Genomic DNA, 23,473 nt, shown 5'->3' with positions numbered 1-23,473 from the left:
CAACCCGGCCCTGAAGGCTGTTTGCCTGGTGGAGGCCGGGAGGCGAGGGGACAGCTGAGCTCTGACAGCTCTCGGAAGTTGGGGTACAGGGGCTGCTCTGCTGAGGGGCCCTGCGGCTGCATCTGGGCTGGAGTAACTGTTTTCCTACTTTCTATGCTCCTGATGCTCTGCTGTCTGAGGCCCTGCTGACAGGGAGAGCCTGGCCCTCCCAGGGTGAGCCAATCGACAGAGACAGGAAAGGACTCGCAGGGAGTGCGACTTTCAAAACTGACCAACCACACAAAGCCCCACGTCTCCCCTCTCAGTTCTCACATGCAGGACGCTACCCTCTGCCCGAATCAGCACTGTCGCTCCCCTCGGGAGCTGGGACGGCCCCCACGGGCCGCTCCTGCCACAGGGGTCCCCTTGGGACACTGCCAGCTCAGCCTGAAACGCGCCCCTTTCAACACCCTCAGCAATGTCGTCCGGTGAGGACAGGCTTGGCTGAGCGCAGCGACAAGCAGAGACGAGCAGGGCAGCAGGACCTGCCGGGGACAGGGTCACCCCTTTCCTGCCCACCTGGTCACTGCGTGCACCCCGTAAACACCGCTGCACAGAGACGAGGGCACTGTCCACTCCACACGCATGGCACACACACACACATGTGCACGCACGTGTGTGCGAGCCTGCAGTGCTTCTTACTCTTATCTCCCTGACGTCTGGCTCCCCCACTGGGACGTAGGGCTCCTGGATCAGGGGCGCTTCTGGTCACGGCTGCGTCCTCAGTGCCAGGGACACTGAGCACGCCTGGCAGGTGCTCACGTACAGCCGGTGACATCTGTGGCTGAATGAGCACCCACGGGGGCCGGGGGTCCTCACCCAGGTGGACAGGTAACTGCACACAAACCATCAGCTAGAGAGGGAGGATGCAGACGTCTGGACGTGCAGACCTGGCAGTGTCCAGGCCACATGGAGTGCGAAGACCAAGCGCAGACCAGAGCTCATACCAAGCGTCTGATGCATCCACACGGCGGGAGAAAACGAAGACACACACTCAGGGCTGGTCTTTGTCTGAAGAGCCTTGGAGACGTGCGCAGAGCTGGTAATAATGGCCAGACGTGCGCAGGGCCGGGCCGGGGGGAGGGCCGCCCAGTATATCTTGTTTGGGTTAAATAAAGAACTCTGCAAATGCATACGTTCTCAGTACTGAAAAGTTCAACCAAAACTTAAATTCCACCTGCCCAGAGGCCCCTCAGCCTGCATTCGTTCAGAGGTGGGAGAGTCCCCGTGAATGAAGCCTTGGGGTTCTGGAGTCGTCCCTGAGCTCTCAGTCACCTGACTTAGTCACCTGACTTAGCCCAGCTCTTCAGCTCCATCCGACTGTGGTGAGATTTCAGAACAAAGTGACTTTGGCCCCAGCTCTAAAACCCAGCCCTTTCTCAACAGCCCTCAGAGGGAAGGCGTGTAGGGACAGCAGGAGGAAGAGGAACCACGTGTGAGGTTAGCATCCCACCCCTTCACCTCTTCTAGGCCCGGGGACGCCTCTGGTGCTCAGCCACGTGTGAGGCCAGCTCGTTTGGCCAGGCCGGGGTCCAGGCTGGCAGTGCCTGCTGGGAGCTCCACTGCCCAGACCACGGCGTCCGGCTGGACGGCCAGGTGACAACCCCTCTGAGGGAGGGGCCCCTCCTCCCGGCACCTTCTTCAGCCCCACGACCCCTTCATCCCCTCAGCAGCTCCTCCCCGACCCAGAAAAGCCAACTGTGAGGGCATTTGTGACAGCGATGGCCCAGTGGCTGCAGGCTGTCGCTGCCCTCGTTTTGCGTGGACTTCGAGAATGTGCCGATATTCCTCTTGGTGGGAGAGAACCAGGAATCAAGCACATGACGATCGGTGGACAAGCAGCTGCTTCAGCCAAGAGACCAAAGCGGGAAGTCCAGACAGGAAGTGGTGAGCTTTGGCTCCTGTCAAGCAAATCCTGCGGACAGAGCGAGAGGCCGAGGGCCCGACACTGGGGAGCCACAGGCGGTTCTGGAGCCAGGAAAGGGCAGGACCAGAGCCCCGATTTAGGAAACCCATCCGGAAGTTGGTCGGATGTGGACTGAAGAGGTGGGGGCGTGACCCGGCCAAGAGACCTGCTGGGGACCTTGGAATAGCTGAGACACACAGCCGCGGGGACCAGCAAGTGACAGGGGCAGGCCTGGGGATGCGAGAACGACAGGCTCTGACCGAGAGCAGAGAGAAGCTGAGCACACGAATCACACTTGACCCTTTGTACAGCCAGACGGCGTGGGCAGCCCTGCTGACGGACGTCCCTTTAGAGAGGAGCCAGCTGACACCCAGAGGGCACTCATCACTCGCACTCCTATGAGGGCGCCATCTGGGGAGCAGGCTCAGGCTGCCACGAGCAGCTTCCCACAGCCCCACTCACCCCACGGGACGTAACTGCCTTTTCAGGCCACGGGGGTGCCGATGAACCAGGACGGACGAGTGTAAGGAAGGCCAGGCGGCATGGACCTGCCCGCACCCCTGAGCCCACCTGATGCTCCTGTCAGCACCCCTCGGTCCTCGGACCACAGTGGGGCCAGAGGGGTGGGGCAGGTGTGTCAGGTAACAGCGGTGGAGGTAGCCCGGGAATTGCCGGAAGTCACTGCCGATGGAGAGAACGGTCCAGAGCCTCTTCCTGTCCCGGCCCTCTCCCCTTGACCCCTTGATCCCTGGCCGGGTGCTCGCTGTCTATTCTCCCAGACCCACTGTCCTGCCCCCTCCACCGGGAGACGCAGACCTCACCACCTGCACCCCTGGGCTCCCTGGTTGGCCGGCTCTGGCAGGGCTCAGCCAATAGGAAGGCAGAAGAGAGAGGCTAGGTATTTCTTGCCTGCACCCTCCTCCGCCCCAGTTCTCCCAGAAGCACGAGTCCTCTCCTTGCCCCCGGCCCACTGCTCTCCTCTGAGCCATAGGTCCGTTCTGCTTCTTGCCGACACTGCAACCAGCGCAGCCCCTAAGTGCACTGTGGCCAGGTGGGATCCTGGTAACGTGTACCTTATGCACAGAAATCAGGCCTTATGCTGGATCACCTGCGCTCAGAAAGCACCTGATCCCCTGCTTTGTGAGGGGCACCCCAGGTGGTGGGCACCTGGAGGGCTCATGGCTCCTCTGAAGGGGTGTTCACCTCACAACTCCAGTTGACTGTGGCCATACAGAAATGCCAACAGGCTTGCCTGAACTTCTAGTTTCTCCAGAGACATCAGAAATGTGCATTCCTGGGTAAGTATCCCTGTTTTTAAATGCTGGTGACTAATTCGAATATTTTTAGGAACTCCGCATAGGGCAACTGAAATGGCGGGCGGGGGGCGGGATCTGACCTGCAGGCCGCCCAGCACTGCCTGAGGGACGAAGGGTGAAGGCGGGGTGCTGGTGGGTGGGAGGGCAGGAGCACAGCTGGTACCTGGTGGATCTCATGCCAGCCGTTCTCGTCCTTGCAGCACACGGTGGCATGCTCATGGAGCAGCAGTTCACAGCAGTAAGGGTCGCCCCCGACGATGGCAGTGTGGTACAGGGGTGTGAGGCCGTAGCTGTCTTTATAATCTGGGGAGGCTCCAAGCTCCAAAAGGGTCTAGAGAAACACCAAATGTGCGGTCACTGGTCTCACAGCCTCTTCCGCAGGGAGAGACACACCCGAGAAAGAAGTGTGAGGGTCGCTCCCCGAGCCAAGGCCGACCCGGCCCTCGGGTCCCGATGCTTGTCCTGCGCCTCCCAGAATGAAGGAGGTCCCAAGTTTAGACAGTGAATTTTCTGAAACAGCACATGGTACCAGGCGCCCAGGATGGGCTTGTACTTCGGGAGACGAGGCGACACGCTGTAGACGTGGACCTGTGACACTCCCACAGCTGCTTGTGCCCCCTCGCCCTCTGTGTACCAGCAGAGAGCAATAACGTGGAGACACCGTTTGCAGGAAAGAGACAAGGTGTGTGATTTAACCTAAAAATATGGTCCGGAACCATCCCGGTGTGTATCCAGAGGGTGGGGGAACCAGCCAGTGTTATCAGGAACATGTGATTTCTGAGGGCGCCTCCCCCAACAAGGGGCATCTGATATGAAGTCGAGAAATCTATGACTTTGGAGAGAAGCACCGTCTTGGGGGGGTCAGCCTGCAGCAGTGGGTCCCCCTCCCTCCTCCCAGGGCTCTGAGAGAGGGTGGGCTTGGTGCCTCGCCCTTCGATCCAGAGGCCCCCCAGGCATAGTGCCAGGGCAGGTAAAGCAGGCCCATAGGACTATGTCACACAGGACAGTGCCAGCAGGAAGGAGGGTGAAATCCACACTCTGGCATCAGACCCGGGGGTCGTGACGGCAGCGAGGCTGGTCCCACGTCCATGGGCTGGGTTTGCAGCCTCCTTCCCTGGAGGGGGGATTTCAGTACTGGCTGAAATGGAAGCACCCCCCAGCTCCTTTTGGAATGATTTGGAGTCACCTGGGGGTAGCCATTGTGAGATGGGGAATGGGGAGGGGGAGGGAGACGCAGAGGAGCAGATGGGGGAGGGGCTTCGCCCGTGCGCAACGGGCTCAGAACGTACCTTCAGGGCCACCTGGTTCCTGGTTCGGGCAGCTTTGTGCAGGGCCGTCATCCCGTCCCTGGCGCGGAAATCCAGGTGGGCCCCGCCATTTCTGAGCGCTTTGATCACCTCCACGGGGTCGTCCAGCTGAGCGGCCAAGGTCAGTGGGGTCTCTGAGGAGCCCAAACACACGCTCTTTAGAACCAGCAGTCGGGGAAAGCAGCCAAGTCACACGGCTCACTGGGCCAAGTCCAAATGTGTAAAAGTGACCCCCGGGGGGGTTCACGGCCCCCGCCCACCTGCTAAACCCAACAGTCCACGCATTAGCATGCCCCAGGCAACGCCAATGACGATGGCAGTGACGCTCGGGTCACGTGCAAATCAAAACAGGGGCAGAGGCTGGGTTTCAACATTGTCACTCTGTGGGCTGCTGACACAAGCTGCCCTGCTGCCCTCAGGGCACAGAACCCTGCAATGCCACCTGGTCTCCCCTCACAGGAGGAGCAAATCAGTCAGGGCTGAAACATCACACTGCAATTTCACGAAGTTCACGGGCATCTTGGAAGATGCCAGAAATTGGGCTGCAGGGCTGCAAACATGAGTGATACACGGCATCGTGCCCCATGGAGGTCCCCCCCGGGTGGGCAGAGACCTAAGCAGCCACGGTGATGGGTCAGGAAAAAGGACCAACACAGGAGGTGGGGCAGGAGCCCAGTGGACAGTGCGATGTAGCCACCTTGGTGGGGACAAAGGTTACGAAGACCCCCCACACCCTGTGCGATGACCCCACACCAAGGCATAGGCGCTGTCACTGCAGACGTCAGTGTGTACCAGACTACATCCTTCCTGTCACTCCATCTTGCTCCCGTGCCCACCATCGTCCCCGTCGAGCAAGGAGCATTACTGTGATGTGGTTAACTGGAGAGGCTTTCCCGTTACAGAAAAGGGCAAAGGGTCACAGGGCACCACGCAGGTTCCCAAGACCCGGAAACGCCGACAGCTACCAAGGACTCGTTCTGTCTTCGAGCAAATTTTGAGAACAGAACTGGGGCACCTGCAAGGCGCTGAATCCCCTCTGACCATCCCCCCAAAAGACAGCCTCACCATGAATTTAGATCGACTACTGCCATCTAGTTTTAATTCCTGCATTTATTTATCCATAAATGGGCACTGTCCTGTGTGCCTTTTAATTCTGCTGTGGGAATCACTCGGCACCTCGACTTTTTGTGGTGAGCTGTGGGGGCCTAACGCGCTCCTAGTCACTGCTGTGCGGTGTGTAGACGTGTCCCAGTGCCCACGTGAGATACACAGTTTGTGCGTTGCCTCCGATGGAAACGGTACACCTCCCGCGTCCTCAGGTACAAAGAATGCTCACGGATGCCGCTGTGCACACATCTGTTAGAGACCTCTGAGAGGAACCCTCCCGTGCAGGGATTTTAGAGAAAAATAGAAGTTCGGGAGACAAGTGACGCACTGTGGTGATGGTGGGGACATTTCCTGCACAGGAAACATCAAGGCGGGGAAGGCATGACCCGGCGTGGGGTGTTCAGGTATCACGACTGGCCTGGAACGTGGCAGGAGCTCCACGTGTGGGCAGAGACGTGGAAGTGGGGCAGGCGTGCAGAGACAAGCAAACATGGGGAGAGACCCCTGCCCACCAGAGAGGCGAGGGAGCTGCCAGGCCCTCACCGCCTCAGCAGGAGGCCGGCGGGAGGGTGATGGGTGTGAGGCGAGATCTGCGGAGGACGTAAGAGGACTGGCTCAGGAGCCGCCAGCACCTGCGCTTTCAAAGTCTAATCTCCCGGCTGCATACGGAAGCTGGCCTCGTGGAATTCGGTAACCAGGCACGTTTAGGACAAAGTCAACAATGTTCGACACAATTAGGGTTTTTCTTTCTTATTTGCCTGTCCACACATGGCCAGTGCAAACATTAGGTGGCGTGGAGGAGATTCTTTTTAGTTTATACCACATTATTTTCATGGCTGACGATGTTGACATCATTTTATAATGAGAATACGGTCTCAGGAAGAGGTGGTGGCAAATGGTAAAAATTCATGACCTCAGACGCCAAATTACAGTCCTGTTCAGCTGAGCCACAGCCTGTGGACAGTGCCGGGCAGGCAAGCACCCCCGAGTCAATGCCCGAGGGAGAAAACTGCACCACCCGGTTAATGGTTGTGTGTCTTACGTATGGGATGGGGACCTCCAGCCCTTGGGTGACATCAGGACCCTCTAATGACGCGTGGCAGCTTTCCTGAGGGTGCCAGAATCCCTCCTCGAATGACACTGCAAACTTGGCCTTTCAGACCTGGCCAGGACCCACCCAGAGGGGTCAGGAGAGCCCCCTCGATCAGCCCACACATTCAGAACAGCAACGGCCAGTGAGGCCCCCCATGGGGCTCTGGGAAGTTGCCTGTCAATCAGCTGAAAGCCTGTGACCCTTGCGGGGTCACTCTGTCCTTACAGCAAATTAACATGGGATCACCCCTCTAACGAGCTCGGGGACTGCAGCTCCCTGCCGCAGTCATTCTTTGAAACTATTCCTTGGTGTTTGCATTTCGAAATGCCTTCAGTTTTAAAATATATACTGGAAGCTCCACAAGCCTAACCTCAAAGCCTCCGGTCTCTCCCGAGCGGACTGACCGGTGCGAGGAGAAACTGCTCGCACCCTCGGAGGTGACCTTGAAGACCTCACGCCCTCTCACCTACAAACTGCTGACAGCGTGCCCGCTCCAGGGAGTGACCTGGCCGTGCTTGGAAAGGCACCACGGGAAGGTTCTCAGCGTGGGGAGGGTGGGGAGGGGGGAGGTGTAGACACAGCAGGAGGGCAGGTGGCACAAGTGCGAAAGCACAGAACGGCCGCCACGACTGGTGGGCTGGGTGCTCTCGGGCGGGAGTGCACATGTGCGTGTGGGCGCGTGCTCCCGGGAGCACACTGGGGGTGGGCAAGTCCCCTTAGAGAGGCAGTGACTGAGGGCAGCAAAGCCCAGCTCTGCTCCTGAAGGGCTGGCTGGGTGACCTCGGGCAGGTGTGTTAAACCCTCTGGGCTTCAGTGCGCTCCCCGGCCAGGTGGGGCTAAAACAGGACCCACACCTCGTGGGGCTGTGTGAGGATCAAACGAACGCGTCCAGTGCTGGGACAGTGCCCGGCTCAGGGCGCAAACGGCAGCTGGAGTCCTGAGAGTTTCTCCAGGGAGTGCAACTCGAGGTGCGCTGTATTTGACTCATTATGGATTCTTTCTGTATTGAAAAGTAATTTCTGAAATGAAGCCTGAAGTCAATACGTAGGGTGGTTCCCATCCCCCACCTGGGACAGGCATAGTCCCACGTGACGTTCTTTCTCAGCAAGGGATCGTCTCAATCACTGAGGACGTGCAGCCAGCGAAACAGGTACATACTCCCCCCACACCTACCCGGTGCTCTGCCCGCTGCTGGGGACTGCACTGTCCCCACAGGAGACTGAGGCATGGTCTCCTTGGGCTATTAGATAGACAGATAGATAACAAATAGATAGGTGGATAGATGGATGATAGATGGTAGATAGTTAGGTGATAGATGATAATTGCTGATGGATGGATGGATAGAGGATGACAGATAATGACAAACAGATGACATAGTAGATTGATAGGTGACAATAGGTAGGTGATGGATAGATACATGATGGATAAATTAATAGATGATAGATGAATAGATACATAGATGATAATAGATAGATAGTGGATGGCTAGATAGATGATAGAGAGGTAGACAGATGGGTGGGTGGGTGAGTAGATGGATAGGTGGGTGGATGGATCGATCTAGGGAGAAGGAAAAAGGAAGGGAGGAAAGGATGGGCAAGTGAAAGGCTAGACAGGACAACAGATAAATAGAGCTGCATACATACGCATACACAACTCAAAATGTATTGAACAAAAGAGCAGAAGGTTAATTTTTGGGCTCAAGGTTCACAGGGGGCAGTGGGGCACAGACTGTGCACTCAATTTATCTTAGTCAAGAATGTTTTCCAATATAAAACTCATTATTGACTTATTCCTAATTGAAAGATCACACGCCCCAGTCCCTCCGCCTGAACGCCTGGTGGAAAACGGCACCTGTGGGAGCAGCCTGGCCTTGGGCCCGGAACCTGTGGATTCCAGTCTGGGCTCAGCTGCTACTTTACAGAAACCTTGAACCTGGTAGGACCTGGTTCCCCATCTGCACCGCACACTGCAAAGACCGCCCTGCCCAGCTGGACGTGACACCAAAAGCACAAACACCACTTCTTTTCAGAATGGACAGCTCCTTCTTGGATACACAAGCGACTCCGGCATTATTCCGCACTCAGTCTTTCAGTGTTAAATATTTCCTTACGAGTGAATCATGCAAAATCACAGACCTGCTAGCCTGTCACCATAGGGGCCGCCTGCCCACTGGAACACGTCATGAAGACCCGACCCCAACCATAAAAGAGACTGAGATCGACAGCATCTTCCCTGGCCACAGACAGTCCTCGGTGAGGAGACCACTGTCCCGTGAAGAGTCCCCAGGGTCATCCAAACGACCCCCGGGCCTTTGATGCCACTGAGCAAGTGTGGAGGGTGACGGCGGGCTTCCCCAGGAGGTCGGCACCGCTCAGCATTCTGGGAACTGCCTCCCACATCAGCCGTCACCCAGGGGCGGGGGTCGGGGGGAGGTCACCCTTCTATTTCCCACTATCTGCCACAAATGGAACGGTCACGACCATCCTGCTCACTCTCCCCAGTGTGCTTCGGTGACCACGTGTCCTGCAGAGGAGACAATCGAGTCCCAGACGGGTTCTGACACACGAGATGCGTGACCAGAAACTGACCTGCAGGAACAGGCACAAATCTCTTTACTCTCAGGAAATCTTTGACAGTAAGATGGAGGCAAGCTGAAGAGATTTCCATAAAAAGATCTGGGGCCTTGCATTCCAGATAAAAATCTGTGACCAAAAGGCGGTCTGGCTGGTTTTATGAAGAGCTATCAGACCTGGGTTCGTGGGAACCACAAAGGCAGAACCTCCACTGGTACCAGGTAGAGCCATGCCCCCAGGTCCTAGCTTCCCGAATAGGACTATGCCATTCGCGCGGGCCTGCAAGGCAACCAGCATGCAGGAATTGCTTCCAGGTCAAATCACTTCACACGTGAATGGTTCCTGCTCCCAAGACAGGTGTCCTGGGGGCTGCTGGTTCCACTGAGAAGGACCATGAGGGGAATGGACTATGGGGCCCCATGTCAACCAAGTTGGGGGCCCAGGTGACAGGTTGTGGTTTTGGTCTTTCCAATAGCAAGATCAAGGAGGACAGTTTCCGAGAAGTGATCTGTGGCCCCTAATTCTCACAACGAAAGTCTTAGGCAATGAAACACACGTGCGTGCATGCACGCACACGCACACGCACACACACGCCTGTACTAGTGTGGTTTGAAGCGAACAAATGGCATCCACCAGATCGGGAACCTGGAAAGCACATTTCAGGCAAGTCTCAGCATCAAGTCTCAGAATCCCAACAAGATCCCACTGCACACGTACTAGAATGGCCCAAATCCAGACACTGATGACACCAAATGCTGCTGAGATTGTGGAGCCAAAGAAACTCTCACTCACTGCTGACGGGAATGCAGAATGGCCCAGCCAATTTGGAAGACAGTTTTGGCCGTCTCCCACTAAACTAAACAATGTTTTACCATATGATCCAACCATCGTACTCCTTGGTATTCACCCAACTGACTTGAAAGCTTACGTGCCCACCACAACCTGCACGCAAATGTTTGTATTATAGCAGCTCTATTCATAATAACCCCAAACTGGAAGCAGCCAGAATGCCTGCCCTTCAGCTGACGAACGGATAAATACAGCGGGGACATCTGCACGGTGGGTGATCATTTAACGATACAAAGAAAAGCAACACCAAGTCATGACAAGATATGGCCACATCTTAAATGCATGTTCTAAGTGCAAGAAGCACGTGTGGAAAATGTACACATTGTGTGGTTCCAATTACAGGACATGTTGGAAAAGGCAAAACTATGGAGACAGTAAACAGACCAGTGGTTGCAGAGGCTGGGGTCGGGGTGTGGGCGAACAGGGGGAAAGCACACAGGGTTTTTCAGAACAGTGAAAGTATTCTGCGTGACGCTGTAATGTCATACAAATACAGACACATGAATCAAATGCATATACGTACAAATACAAAAATGAAACACTTGTCAAAACCATAAACTTTACAGCACAAAGAGTGAACCTCAATACATGCAAACGTTTAAAAATGAAGTGTAAAAATTCATTTAGGAGCCTGGGGGAGTCCCAGGATGGACTGCAGAAGGTGACAAGTGTCTGCCTGTATTACAAACGTTAAGACACAACCTCCCCGGAGGGGTGGGGGCGTAGAGCGCTGGCTTACGTGACTTTGGAAATCAGTGGAGTCTACAGGACGACAGGCAACGGTCTGCACGTCAGCATTGTTCTCTAGCTGAAGAAGCCGCTTCCCATCGTGGAGTGCAGGTCAAGAATTCGGAAACCACCATACGTGTTACTGGACTGCAACAATTAACTACACTAATGGCAGATAGTGGCAGGCAGGTTTGTCACAAGTGGTGTGGGACGTTACGAAAAAGCAAGGGAAGAAAACCGCAAATATCCATGTAGCAATGGATTAGGACTGGGACGTCAGTGTGAACTCACGGTGAACTTAATACAGATTCAGATGGGGATATAAGGAAATACTGACATACATCTCCTTGCTGTCAGCTCAACTCAGGGGGCCTGGGAGCAACTACACCCCAGTAGCAACGAGCACAGCTGCACCCACACCTTGGTTTCTATGACCATCCTTCCTTGGCTCCTTGGCGGAATGGCTGATCCTAGGACTGGAGCGGAAAATACATCAGAGGAGCCTGGGGCACCTCAAGTGCCAGGAAGTAAGAAAGTCATCCCAAAATACTAATAGTAATAACCACACTGCTGGGGACTGTCAAAGGGACACAGAGGCCAAATGAGAGAGCCCCCCACGGGCAAAGCTGGAACAATGCGAGCAACAAAATACACAAAGCAGCATCGGATTGTAACTCAAGTTATAAATTAAATATCCGTACTGATAAAAATAAGCGCTTGAATAAGTAAGTAAATGGGGGAGAAGAGACAAATCTCCCCTGTAGGAGAATTGCAAATGGTTTATGCAGCTATTCCTCCCTTGAGAAGGTGGGGCCTTAGTGGGGGCTGTTAAGTGACATCCTTCCAAAGAGGACAACACAGTAAAATGAAAACAAACAATAAAAAACCAAGAGTAACTGCACAGTGGGGAAAACCCGACAAGCACACCTCAGCCAGGTGAGCAAGCTCGGCGCCCCAGGGAGAGGCCCTGTTGACCGCGTGCGCCCTGATACGACAGGACGAGAAGGCCACCTCACCGCTGCGGTCCCCCTCCTCCCACACCCACAGCCCCGTCTAATCGTGAGGTAAACGGCAGACAAACCCCAATAGAGGGCATCCTACGATACACCGGACCAGTCCTGCTCAAAACTGTCACGGTCAAGAGAAACAAGGGACATCTGGGACATGTCACAGCCCAGAGGGGCCCGAGGAGACGGGACGACTCACCGTGGGGTGGGGTCCTGGACCAGAAAAAGGACACTGATTCACTCCTAGTGAAATATGAAGAACATACAGACCTTAGTTAATTATCATGTCATGTTGGGCCATGAATTGTGACAAACGTGCTACTCCTGTAAGATGGCAGTGATAGGGGATCCGGGTGTGGGGTGCAGGGAACACTGTGCACCACCTTCAGGGCATCCTGTAACCATAGTGACGTGTCAGGAGGGCAGCCTCAAGGCTTGCGTGGCAGCTGATGGTGTAGGCGAGAATGCTGGGCCGCTCCACGGGGGCCCTGGGGAGACGGCTCACCCCAGGCCGCGTGCTGCACTCGTGGGCCACTGTGCGTTCTCGGACTGGCCCCTCTCCCTCCGGCCAGCTTTGGCGATGCCCCCAGAGCTGAGGCTCGTCCCTGCCTCCACGTCACCCCCACCCTGGGTTCCTCTCCCTCGTTTCCGAATTTGATCGATGTATTGCACCTTGCCCGACCCCACGTACTTTTCTGAGTCCCTCGTGAGCCTCTCTGAAACACGGAGGGGTATGAATGTGAACAATTCTGAAGTAACTGGGTATTTCAGAAATATGGGAGTGTTCCCTTTGTCACAGACATCTGTGCTGGGAAGTGCGCCGACCGGCAGTCACCCCCCCATCCTGGGCAGCGGCACCGGGGTCACTGACTCACAGTCCCCAAGCTGCTCCATTCACACAGGGTGCTCTGTGCCCCTCACCCTGTGCACACCGGTGTGGACCAGGTCCCAGAACGGTGTCGCCTCGGACCCCCCTGCCCCCGGCTCCCCGGTGCTGTTGCTTCTGGAGACAGCCGACAAGGACCATCGATCCTTGCGTTCTCACAGCACAGCTGGGAGGAGGTGCTGTCAGTGCACGACGATCCAGTGTCCACAAAACCTTCTAATTGGGCCGCGTGGGAGCTGAGAAGGGTCCCCGGACGCCGGGCTGCGGCGATGGGTGGCAGAACCAGCCTCCTCTCGGCACAGATGACAAACGGCGTCAGCCTGACAAGCTGGTAAGCCGTCAGCCCTGGAGACGAATGCAGTAACGGGGGCCCAGACATGAAGTCAGCCATGTGGGTGCTCAGCAAAACCGGCTCCCTCAGTGAAAACTCTATTTAACTCCTGAAGATGACGTTTCGAGTTTTACTGAGACCCCTGCCTGGGTTCTTTCACGTTTGGGCACAAGGTGAGAAATAAAAGCGCTAAACTGATTTTTGCTCAAATGGTTAGTTTTACTTCCTTGCCAAAACACCATTTGTCTCGCCCCAGAGGTTCAAAGCCTAGCAGGAGACAGTCCTTCTTTTTTAATACTAATTTCATCGTCACTTAATAAAACCTCCATTAGGACAGGTACCAGACGGTGTAATAACACAGGCTGCTGCTTTAACTGACACATCGTTCCACTGGGACTTAATTATCTCCTGCGTGTCCCTCAATCTGGGGCTGCTTCCCCGACATGGGCCCCGCGTGCGGCCCAGAAGCACCTGGGAACCACACAGCCAAGTTCAGGGACGTGGCCGGGGCTGAGTGTCGTGTATCCTGCTGCTTTCAGACTCAGTGTGGAGCCGCTAAACCCCAAGAGCACGCTAATGTCTCCAGAGCCACTGAGGCCGACCCTGCAGCGTCTGGAATAAAAGGGGCAGTGAGCCAGCTCTTCCCTCCCATGCGGGACTGCCTGCAGATGTGATTCTATTGCAGAACCATGAGCTGGACTTGCCCACTAGCTATGGGTCCTTCCCAGCCCCTCTGCACCAGCCAGTGCCCCGGCCAAGTCCAGCCAGGCGTGCATGTGAGAAGAGAGACCGCCGGTGGCCCGACCTCCTTTCTGCCCAGGGCTGAGATCATGGACCGGGGAGTCCGAGGGCAGCAAGACCCCACACACCTCCTCCCTCGTCTGCGACCTGTGTCAGACTTCAGCTCTCCGAGCTTCCGGCTTCCCCAAGGACAATGGCCCCACAAAGAGGGCTGCCTCATGGGCTGCAGGCAGATTGAGGGACACGAGGCTTCTCACGCCCTTGGCACATCACTGGGCCCCAGTATGTCCTCATGTAAGTGCAGCTGAAATTATGAAGTGTCCTTGTCATTTCTGCGGTGAGCGATCATGCCAATTTGTCTGGGACCAAGGCGTGGGACTTTGGGTGTGAAAACCAGGCCCATCCCAGGAGGACCGGCACAAGTTGACACACTGCATGTGAGACACTGAATGCATCTTGCTCAGGTGATACTCCCATCCCCACCCTGTAGGTACCGCCAGCCGGGAAAGCACAGCAGCTGGGAGTTCAGAGAGGTCCGTTCCACCGCGGCTCACACAGCGAGCCTCGGAGAAGCCAGTTACAGTGGTCTCCCCTGGGACTCCCCAAGGCCGGGTCCCCTCCCTGGGCTGCCACCCGGCCGGGCTCGCATGGGCCTCTGCTCCAGAACTTTCTTTGATAATTCCACCCTTCCCCCCTTTGCTTGCTATAAATACTTTTGTTTGCCTTGAAAAAATCCATTGTTTGATCACTGTTAGTTATGTCCACACAATAACCTGCACACAAATGTTTATAAGCAGCCTTTTTTCATAATTGCCAACAGTTGGAAGCAACCAAGACGTCCTCCAGTAGGTGATGGACGAGCTGGTGGGAGCCCCAGCCAGAGGCTGGCCCACGGAGACAATGAGGTCAGGGAAGCACAGGCACCTGGTCAGGTGGAGGCTCCAGGCCCAGGTCCTGCTTAGGAAGCCCAGGCCCCACCTGTGGTCAGAGCTGCCCCTGCCGCACACCCGCTTCCATCTGCTTCCAGAACAAAGCCTGCAGCTGCCCCCACGCCCCATCCAGACCCCAGCAGAGGCCCTCCTCCCCAGCCCAAGGGCCTCACCCCGTCACACCCTGACCTTACAGGGCGCCGCACTGCTCCCTCCTTCCAGGGCGTCTGCACCAAGAGCCACCTGGGCCTCGTGTGAACACCTGACCAGGCCCAACCTGTCCGTGTCACTCCCCACACACACACTCCCCAGCTTCCCTGTTTCACAAAGTGTCAGCCTGGGCTGGCACCCTCCTCGTCTTCAGTCAGGACTTTGAGCCTGTCCCCTTCCGCGTGCACTCGGCTCCCCACGTCCCCTCCCCGTGCGCTCCCCACGCCCCCACCCTAGGTGCTCCCCACACACACCCCCACTAGCACTGCTGGGTATCCTGGCATCTCAGGCATCCAAGCCGCAGTCAGAGCTCCTGCTCTCATGTTACTCGCAGTTAAATTTAGGAGACTAGGGAGTCGCGCGATTACAATACAGCAACCTGTGCACCAATGGAGACGTATGCGGCTGGAGGAGCACCAGGTGGGGGGTCCCGCCCCAGCTTTAGGGGTCAGAGGAACCCCCACGAATGATGAGAACGCTCCCTTCATGAGCTGACGAACACATTTGCTGTCGGTTCAGTAACTGTGAGGTGGGACACTTACTGTGTGACAATGACACGGGGAGGGCTCGCCCATCCCAAGGAGACGGGACAGAGGCCCCACTCACCGAGTCCAAGAGAAATGCTCTCAGGCCCAGGGTAACGCCCTGCCCGGGTGAACGCTCTGAGTTGCCACGGAGACTCACACCTCAGCCTCCCCTGCACCACAGCCCAGCTGGGCCAGACTCAGCGAGTCCACGGACATGGGACTCTCACCCAGGGCCGCTGTGCTCCACCCAGGAGACACGGGGCAAGTTCTGAAAACATTTGTGGTTGTCACGACGGGTAGGGGGGATGCTACTGGCATGTGTGGGTGAGGGCTAGGGATACTCTGCAGTGCAGGGGACAGCTCCCACCGTGAACTGCCCAGTCCCACAACAGACTATTAATCAGACATAAAAAAAAAAAGGAAATTCTGCCATTTGTGACCAATGGATGGACCTTGCGAGCGTTATGCTCATAAGTGAAGGAAATCAGCCGTAGAAAGAGAAAAACTGTATGACCTCACTTACACTGTGTGAGATCTAAAAATACAGAGCACATAGATACAGAGAACTGATCGGTGGTCGCCAGCGGTGGGGGTGGGGGGAACAGGTGAAGGTGGTCAGGGTGTAACTCCCAATTTTAAGACGGTAAGTCCTGGGGATGTAACGTCCACACGCTGACTACAGGTAGCAATACCGTACGGTGTATTTGAAAGTGGCTAAGCGAGTGGATCTTAAAAGTCCTCCTCACAAGAAGAAATAAATTGTAACTATGTGAGCTGAAGGATTTTAGCTAGACTTACTGTGGTCAGCCTTTCACAATATGTACACACACCGAGTCGTTACGTTCTACATCTGAAACACACACAGCACTAAATCTCAATTTAAAACTGAGAGAAAGAGAAAAGCTAAGAACAAATACAAGTTAGTGCTCGTTTGGAATTGTTAAAAACTAAATCAATCAATAAAAGAACTGTCCGGCCCCAAATGTCAGGGGTGGTGAGACTGGGAACCCCAGGCCATTGCGGCCCACACGGGATCTGCGGAATCTGGTCTCCAGCAGGGGGAGCAAGACGTTGGAGTCTCTCCCACGGCTGGGAGGCAACAAGCTCCCTGCATGTTGTCGTTCCTGGTTCATTCATTCCCTCAGTCAGCAGATGTGTCCTGAGCACCCACTACGTGCCGGGCCCATGACGACAGCAGGAGATGCCGAGGGAACAAACACAGGCTCATTCAGAGCTCACAGAGGAGAGAAAAAGGCCCTGTACAAGCCCTGGAAAGCAGGGAGGGGGCGCATGCACATGTGGCAGAAACAGAATCAGCTACCCCAGTGGGGCCCACCCCTGGGCGAACCTCAGGGCGGTCCTCTCAGCAGCCAGCCCTACCTCCAGTCTCCAGGTCATGAAAATTCGGGTCCAGCCCTCGCTCCAGCATCTTCACGATTTTCTCCACTGAGCGATGCTGAACGTAATCCATGCATTTTTTCAGATTGGTCTAAAGAGAAAAAACAACAACAAAGAATGTCTTTACAAGAAATGTCTTTACAGGCCACGGGAAGGTCCCTTATGGGGCACCCTCCTGCCTCCTTTACAGATGGGGAGCTGTCCCCTAATGGGGGACCACTGCCGACCCCTGGGCTCTCCACACAGTGACTTTCTGCCTCCGGAACCCCAGGCCAAGCACGGAGCCCAGCACGTGACAACTGCAGTCAGCCCATCCTGGACGAATGTGTCACACATCCTCATTGCTCCCTGTCCTTGCCACAAGCCGTGGGACATTCCCTCCCTTTCGAAGGGCAAGCCACCTGGACCCCTGTGAAAAGCTAGTTTCCAGGGTCCGCCCCAGACTTGACTCCATCACTGGAGAGTGAAGCCACGGACCCGCGTTTGTGTTTTCTCATCTCTCAAGTGGCAGCAAATCAGGTAGCTGCTCACCCAGGTTAAGCCCCCTTGTGGTTCCACCACAAGCGATTCAAGGTGAAGGGAGACAGTCACGTCTCAGGAGATCAAAATGATCAGTGGGCCCACCTTGTCATAGAGGGATGTGTCCCTAGCTTTGCCCAGAATCACCTGCAAGAAAAATACTGATGTCCTGTCCATCAAGCACACAGGCCGGCTATTTGATCAAATACGCCTCCATGTGGCCTACTTCTCCAGCCTTACCCCACACGTCTCCAAAATGCTCTGGAGGGGACAACAGTGGCTTCCAACCATTGAAGCTCTGGACCCTTCAGCCCATTCACACGGGCTGAATTTCCACCTGAACGTTTTCCATACATTCTGGGACCAGAAGTTAACAGACGCCCAACAAACACAAGATGCACTTGGTTTCATTTAACGCCTTCGTTGCTATTTACTAACAGACATTTTTTTTTTAATGCACAAACGTATTTTTACCTATACATCAGAGGATAATCAAAAAATCCATAAGCGCCCAGACTTTGGGGTCTGAACACCACTGTGCAGGGGATTCGGGGCTGGGCAGGGAAAGTGCAAGCAGAGACTGAGCACCTTGTTCTTCCAGAAAGCCGTCAGCGCTCAAGGCCGGTAGGGACATGCGAGGACAGTGAAGCAGGCAGAAGGGCTGCTACCAGCCTCATCAGGACAATGTGAGCCCAGAAACCAATAGTGATCATGCACGTTATGACAAAACTCCACGCGTCCGTCCTGACACAAATGGGGGGATGAAACAAAACCCAGCGGACCCTGTTGGTTGCGTCACCCTCTGGGAGCTCATGGTGCAGGTGAGTTCACCTGGATACCATCAGGGCCGGCTGAGGGAAGCCGCCCAGGTAGCTTCCTGACTATGGCTTTCCCTGTGCTCTGTGGGGAGCACTACAGGCTCCCCACGTGGGGCGGGGTGGGGCTGGGAGGACCCTCAGGTATCACACACAGGCACTACGCGAGGTGCCCGCCACACGCTCTGGCACCCCTGGACACACACAGCATCCCTGACAAAGGGCAGCTGTGCTCACGGCATACCCGCCCGGTGGCTTGGGCACCCTGGGAACAGGTACCCACGGTGCGTCCAGCCAGGAACTGAGTGCTCCAAATGCAGCCCATGGCTCGTTCCTTACTCTGTCACCTGCTGCCCACGTGCATGTCTCACCTGGGTGTGGTGTCTGTAAACAGCACCTTAATCTCAGGAGTGACAACAGCCAGAAACCTACTGCGGGGCTGTCTTCTGTTTCGGCAGCAAGGGCTCAGCAAGGCCACCCCTCCGCCCAGAAACACCCAGGGGATGAGCATCAAACAGGGTTCCACTCTCTAAAGCGATGCTATTTCACTTAGGTCGTCATCTAATGTATTTTCAGGAGACAACTGTGGTATCTGAGGGGGGTGGGGGTCTGGCCGACGTCCCTCTGGGTGTCAAGGGGAGGATGGGTCTCATTTCCGTCGTTAAGTCAGACCCACTGGGTGACGCCGGGGTAGGACCCACTACGCTCACGTGTACCCCTTTCCCCCACCACGGCGCGTCCAAATGCCACCCATCAAAGCCGCTGCCTTCCAGGAACCCTTCCGGAGCCCCCACTGGGATTTGCTCCCCTGCCCGAGTGCCCACCAGCTTCACGAAGCAGGTCCACTGCCTCCCAGGCGGCAGGGTGGCCGCGGGCAGCGTGAGGCGGCCCAGCCCACCTGTACTTCCAGCCCCGTCTCTCACAACAGATACGCGGCAGGTGCCCTGTCAGCACCTCCCAGGAAGAAGAACCTTCTGCTCAATGAGCTCCCCTGATCTCGGAAGATGATAACGCAGCCGGAGCGCCAGCAGTGCCGGTGACAACCACGTCCGCGTACCTTGCTATGTAGTTTGGCCAGCTGCTTCTCGTCCAGATTGGATTGTTTGTACACCCGCTTCTTGTATCGGAACTGGCACAGACACAGGGAAAAAAGAATACCAGGTGAGTATTTCCCGGGGTTGCCCAGAGGAAAACAAGCCTTCTCCTCAGGCGGCTCACTGGACACAGGGGCTCCACCCTAAACCCTTCTAGCATTCAATATGTGGCTTGTATCTATCTGAACGCAGAGCCCAGGACACCCCAAGAATGACTTCTGCTGAGATTTTGCAGCCACTGGGCTACAAGCCATGAGAGGGAACGAGGGCTCCCCACAGGGACACAGGAGCAAGCCACCTGCCCTGGGCCCCTCCCTCTGCGTTACTAGTGATCACAGCTCCGCGGTGGGACCTGCCTGCCGTCAACTGGCTTTGCCGAGACATGAGGGTGCCCCTTTGCATGCCGGTGTTTCCTCTGTGCCATCAGCCTTCATTAAAGCCGCACGAGGAGCCCCTGCTGAGGCCACCTCCTCCCGTGCCTACAGCCTCAGATGAGCCACCATTCTTTCCCTCAACCAGCAACGCCACCTTTGAACTGGGAATTCCATCCGAGGAAGGGAGGAGCCCCGTCTGCCCAAGAACAAAGCCTGGTGCCTCAGCAGCGGCCTCATTCCCTAGGTGCCCTGACACCTTTTGTCACCAAAAGTGCTGGGGACACTCCAGAAGGTTATAGAAGGGTGCTGGCAGCCTGGGAGTCACTGAGATTCTGAGTTGAGACCTCTGTTCCAGCCCCTGCACCGTCCTGTCCATGGGGTACCTTTGCCTGGACGCTTTCCTCATCTCAGGACTCAGTTTCCCTACCTGTCACACGGAAGTAAGGACACAAAACTCCTGGGGTGACCCGAGGACTGAATGTGAGCTTCCAGGCACGGACCTGGTGCTGGACAAATGCTGTTTTCTCCCTCCCTCCTCTTCTTCCCTGCATCCCATCACACTCCAAAGAGCCTAAACAAGCACAGAGTAGGTGACAATGTCCCCATGTGAATCGTGAAGCGAAGGCAGTCCATGAGCTCATCCTGGCACTGAAAGTCTAATCCCACATAAAGTTTCGAAAGGGCCAAGCTTATTCTCCTCTCTCCTCTACTCCAAATGCAACAGCAATTAATAAACACACAAAATGCCTTGTTGCACAGACCGAAACTCGATTTAAGTGCCCAAATAAACCAGCCGTGAAATCGGGAAGTTTCGTGAACGGCAGGGCGCACTCAGTCCCCAGGCTGCACGTGTCCATGTCCCTGAAGTGACCTGGCGGGAGGGGACCCGGGCCCCCTGTAGACTCTCAGCCCGTCCTGGTCCTGACTCTAGAGCTGACTGGGAGAGCGTGTCAGTGTGGCCCACGCTCTGGGGCTTCCAGGAAACTCTTCCACGGCTGATCTTCTCCCGTCATGCCTCTGGTCAAGATGGCAGGAGCCACTGGAGTGATGTCAGGACAGGTAACAGTTCACAGTCATGCACCTAACCCTGTGAAGTCTAAGGGGATACAACTCTATGGGTACGTTTTTCAGCTATAACCGGAAAATGCCGGGGCCAATGACATCCTCCGGGGGAGGGTAAGTACTTAGGAGGAGAGTGTGCTTCCAGAGCCACATACACGTACAGCCCATGGCCACAGACCCCTCTCTGGCTCTTTTGCTCGGCGTTCCCTAAGCAGCCAGCCATAGTTCACTGAGACCAGCCCAGGAAACGAGGCCAGATCCACACCTAGCGCTCACGCGTCCATCTCCAGGCCTCTCCACTCTGCACAGTGGGGCACCTGGGGGGACGGTGGCCCAAGGGGATGAATGGAGGTAAGTATGAACAGCCCGTTCAGGGCACCAAGAGCTAGTGATGGCGGCAGCCACAGCGCCAACTCGGGGCACTCGCCGGTCGCTCGCTAAGGTCTCTGCTCTGTGAACGCCCCATGTGAGCCTCACAGCCACTCGAGAAGATGGTGCTAATGTTCCCCCTACTTCACAGCCAGGCATCCGAGGCTCAGAGAGGTTAGGTGGCGGGCTCAAGGCTGCACAGCAAGGCTGCCAGGAGTGGACCAAGTCCGACGGATTCCGAGTCCATGTGTCTACGTGGGGTGGTGAACACTGGGGGCAGGACGCTCACGTGCAAACCTCCCACCCTGACTGGGCTCCCAGGAGGGCCTGGACAGGCCATCGGAGGGAGGACATGTGTGCCCGCTGCTCACAGCCCCGCCCAGGTTCCACATGCTTGTTCACTTCTCAGGGAGGAGGGGGCGGTGGTAAGGGGCCTCATGTCAGGGAGGGGCCCGCTGCTTCCTCTGAGAGACTTCCTGATCAAGAGTAGGTCCTGGCCCACCTACTCTTCTTGCCCCGTTTCACTATCGCTCTGGAAATTACCGGCCTCCGAAATGAAGGTTTATTTATTGTTCCTGGTCGGTCGCCTCCCACTGGAGTGTCAACTCCACTGACCAGACCCTTCGCTGTCCTGTGCATGTTGCATATACCTACTGAGTGCCTGCTGCTTACTTAGTAGGTCCTCAACAAGTGACTTTTCGATGGATGCCCATTTTACAGGTGAGCAAACTGAGGTCAGAGCAGCTGCACCACAGAACTCCCAAGTGGCACCCCTCTTTTCTCCACTGAAACCCTCTCCCTGGTCCCACACATGTCCCACCAAATGGGGAGCCCAAGAATCTCAGCAGCAAGGTCACCTTCAGACCTAGAAATGTCCAGGTAAGGCATGGCCTTGGCTCTGAACTGGGGTCCATGATGTCTGACCAGAGTCCTCTCCAGTCACTGAGAACATCGTAGAATCCACTGAGACGCCACGACGTCACGTGCCAGCTACGAGCCACGCTTACGTCCTCTGTTTGACCAAGCTGACATGAAAGCGATCCCCTAATACCAGCGACATGTTGTGCAAGGGCAATGACCGCACTCTGGCTACTTGTGCATCACGTGGAAACACTACATGGAAACTTGGGGGCAGCACACCAGGGTCAGGAAGGCAGGGCCTGGGGCCGCACTTCACGTGGACGTGGGGAGGGCCGCCCTCCTTATGCACCTACCACGCCACTGTGGAGGCCCAAGACCACATAGCTGGCTCTAGCAGCTCCGAGAGCCCACTGGTCTCTCCCGGGACAAGAACCAGAAGGGAAGGGGTGCTTCTAATAACAGCGGGATGGCCACTGGCCACCCTGTGCCCGAGGGCAGGGAGGCTGGCGAGGGAGGGAGGAGCACGCCCGTTCTGCACCTCCAGGACTCAGGTCCTGGTGACACGAGCTTGAGTGGGACTCGTGGCTTGCTCAGACCAAGACTTCTCCCCACCAAGCTTGTCAAATCGAGAGCCAGAAAACAAATGGATAAACACTGCACAACCACCGGCAAGTCAACCAGACGTAGGTGCGACCTCAAGACCCCCCTACATTGACGATTTAACCTGGGGGGTGGATTTCTGAATCAGATCGCATTTGGGTTTTGGTGCAGGGCCCCCTCCAGCCGTGCCCAGTACCTCCAGCGAGGGGACGCCCTTGCCCACGGGCTGCGGGTACTCGCGCAGCAGCCGCTCCTCGTCCAAGAACTTCCCGTCGCGCCCGTTGCTCGCTGGCTGGAATAGCCCGTAATTCAGGACGTCCTTCAGGCTCTGGTTCAACGAACACAGAATCCGCTGCTTCGCCACCCACACCGTGGCGTCCGGGTTAAATCGGATACACTTCTGCAGGGAAGGACACAGACACGTGATTAGTGACCCGGGCGCAACCGGAGCAGCCACTCTGGGCACGTGGCCAGAAATGGCAAAGGTGGTTCCATCCTGGATCCCATGGCTTTTCAGGATGAAAAAATCACACCTCTTGCCGCTTAGACGGAGACCTTTGGTACATAGGAGAGGGGAGAAGCTGGCACTCAGCCTGTGGCCTCGGCTCTCACCATTGACCCAAGTCTCATCAATGACCACCTACTGCCTTGGGCACTGCCCTCACTTGTACGGAGCTTCTCCAACTCCAGCGTTTGTTAGAACACAGATTGCCAACCCCTCACCCAGCCGGCTGAGCGTCTGCCTCAGGAGGTCCAGATGGGGCCCCAGGACGGGCCTTTCTCACAGGTTTCAAGGCAATGCTGGGCTGTTGCTCCGGCGAAGACACTTTG

General features: G+C 56.1%; 1 protein-coding gene across 1 annotated transcript in view; it reads right to left on the bottom strand.

The window, feature by feature from the left end:
* Positions 1 to 23,473, bottom strand: part of SHANK2 (SH3 and multiple ankyrin repeat domains 2) — a 471,028-nt gene that overhangs the window by 372,523 nt on the left and 75,032 nt on the right. Inside the window, 5 exon segments of the mRNA XM_033119735.1 lie at positions 3,425 to 3,592; positions 4,551 to 4,702; positions 16,931 to 17,039; positions 19,340 to 19,411; positions 22,839 to 23,042. Of these exon segments, the coding sequence (XP_032975626.1) occupies positions 3,425 to 3,592; positions 4,551 to 4,702; positions 16,931 to 17,039; positions 19,340 to 19,411; positions 22,839 to 23,042 (705 nt within the window).

This window comes from Rhinolophus ferrumequinum, chromosome 11 (assembly GCF_004115265.2).
Source record: "Rhinolophus ferrumequinum isolate MPI-CBG mRhiFer1 chromosome 11, mRhiFer1_v1.p, whole genome shotgun sequence".
NCBI lineage: Eukaryota > Metazoa > Chordata > Mammalia > Chiroptera > Rhinolophidae > Rhinolophus > Rhinolophus ferrumequinum.
The sequence above is the reverse complement of the archived record's forward strand: the minus strand, read 5'-3'. Positions and strand labels throughout refer to the sequence as shown.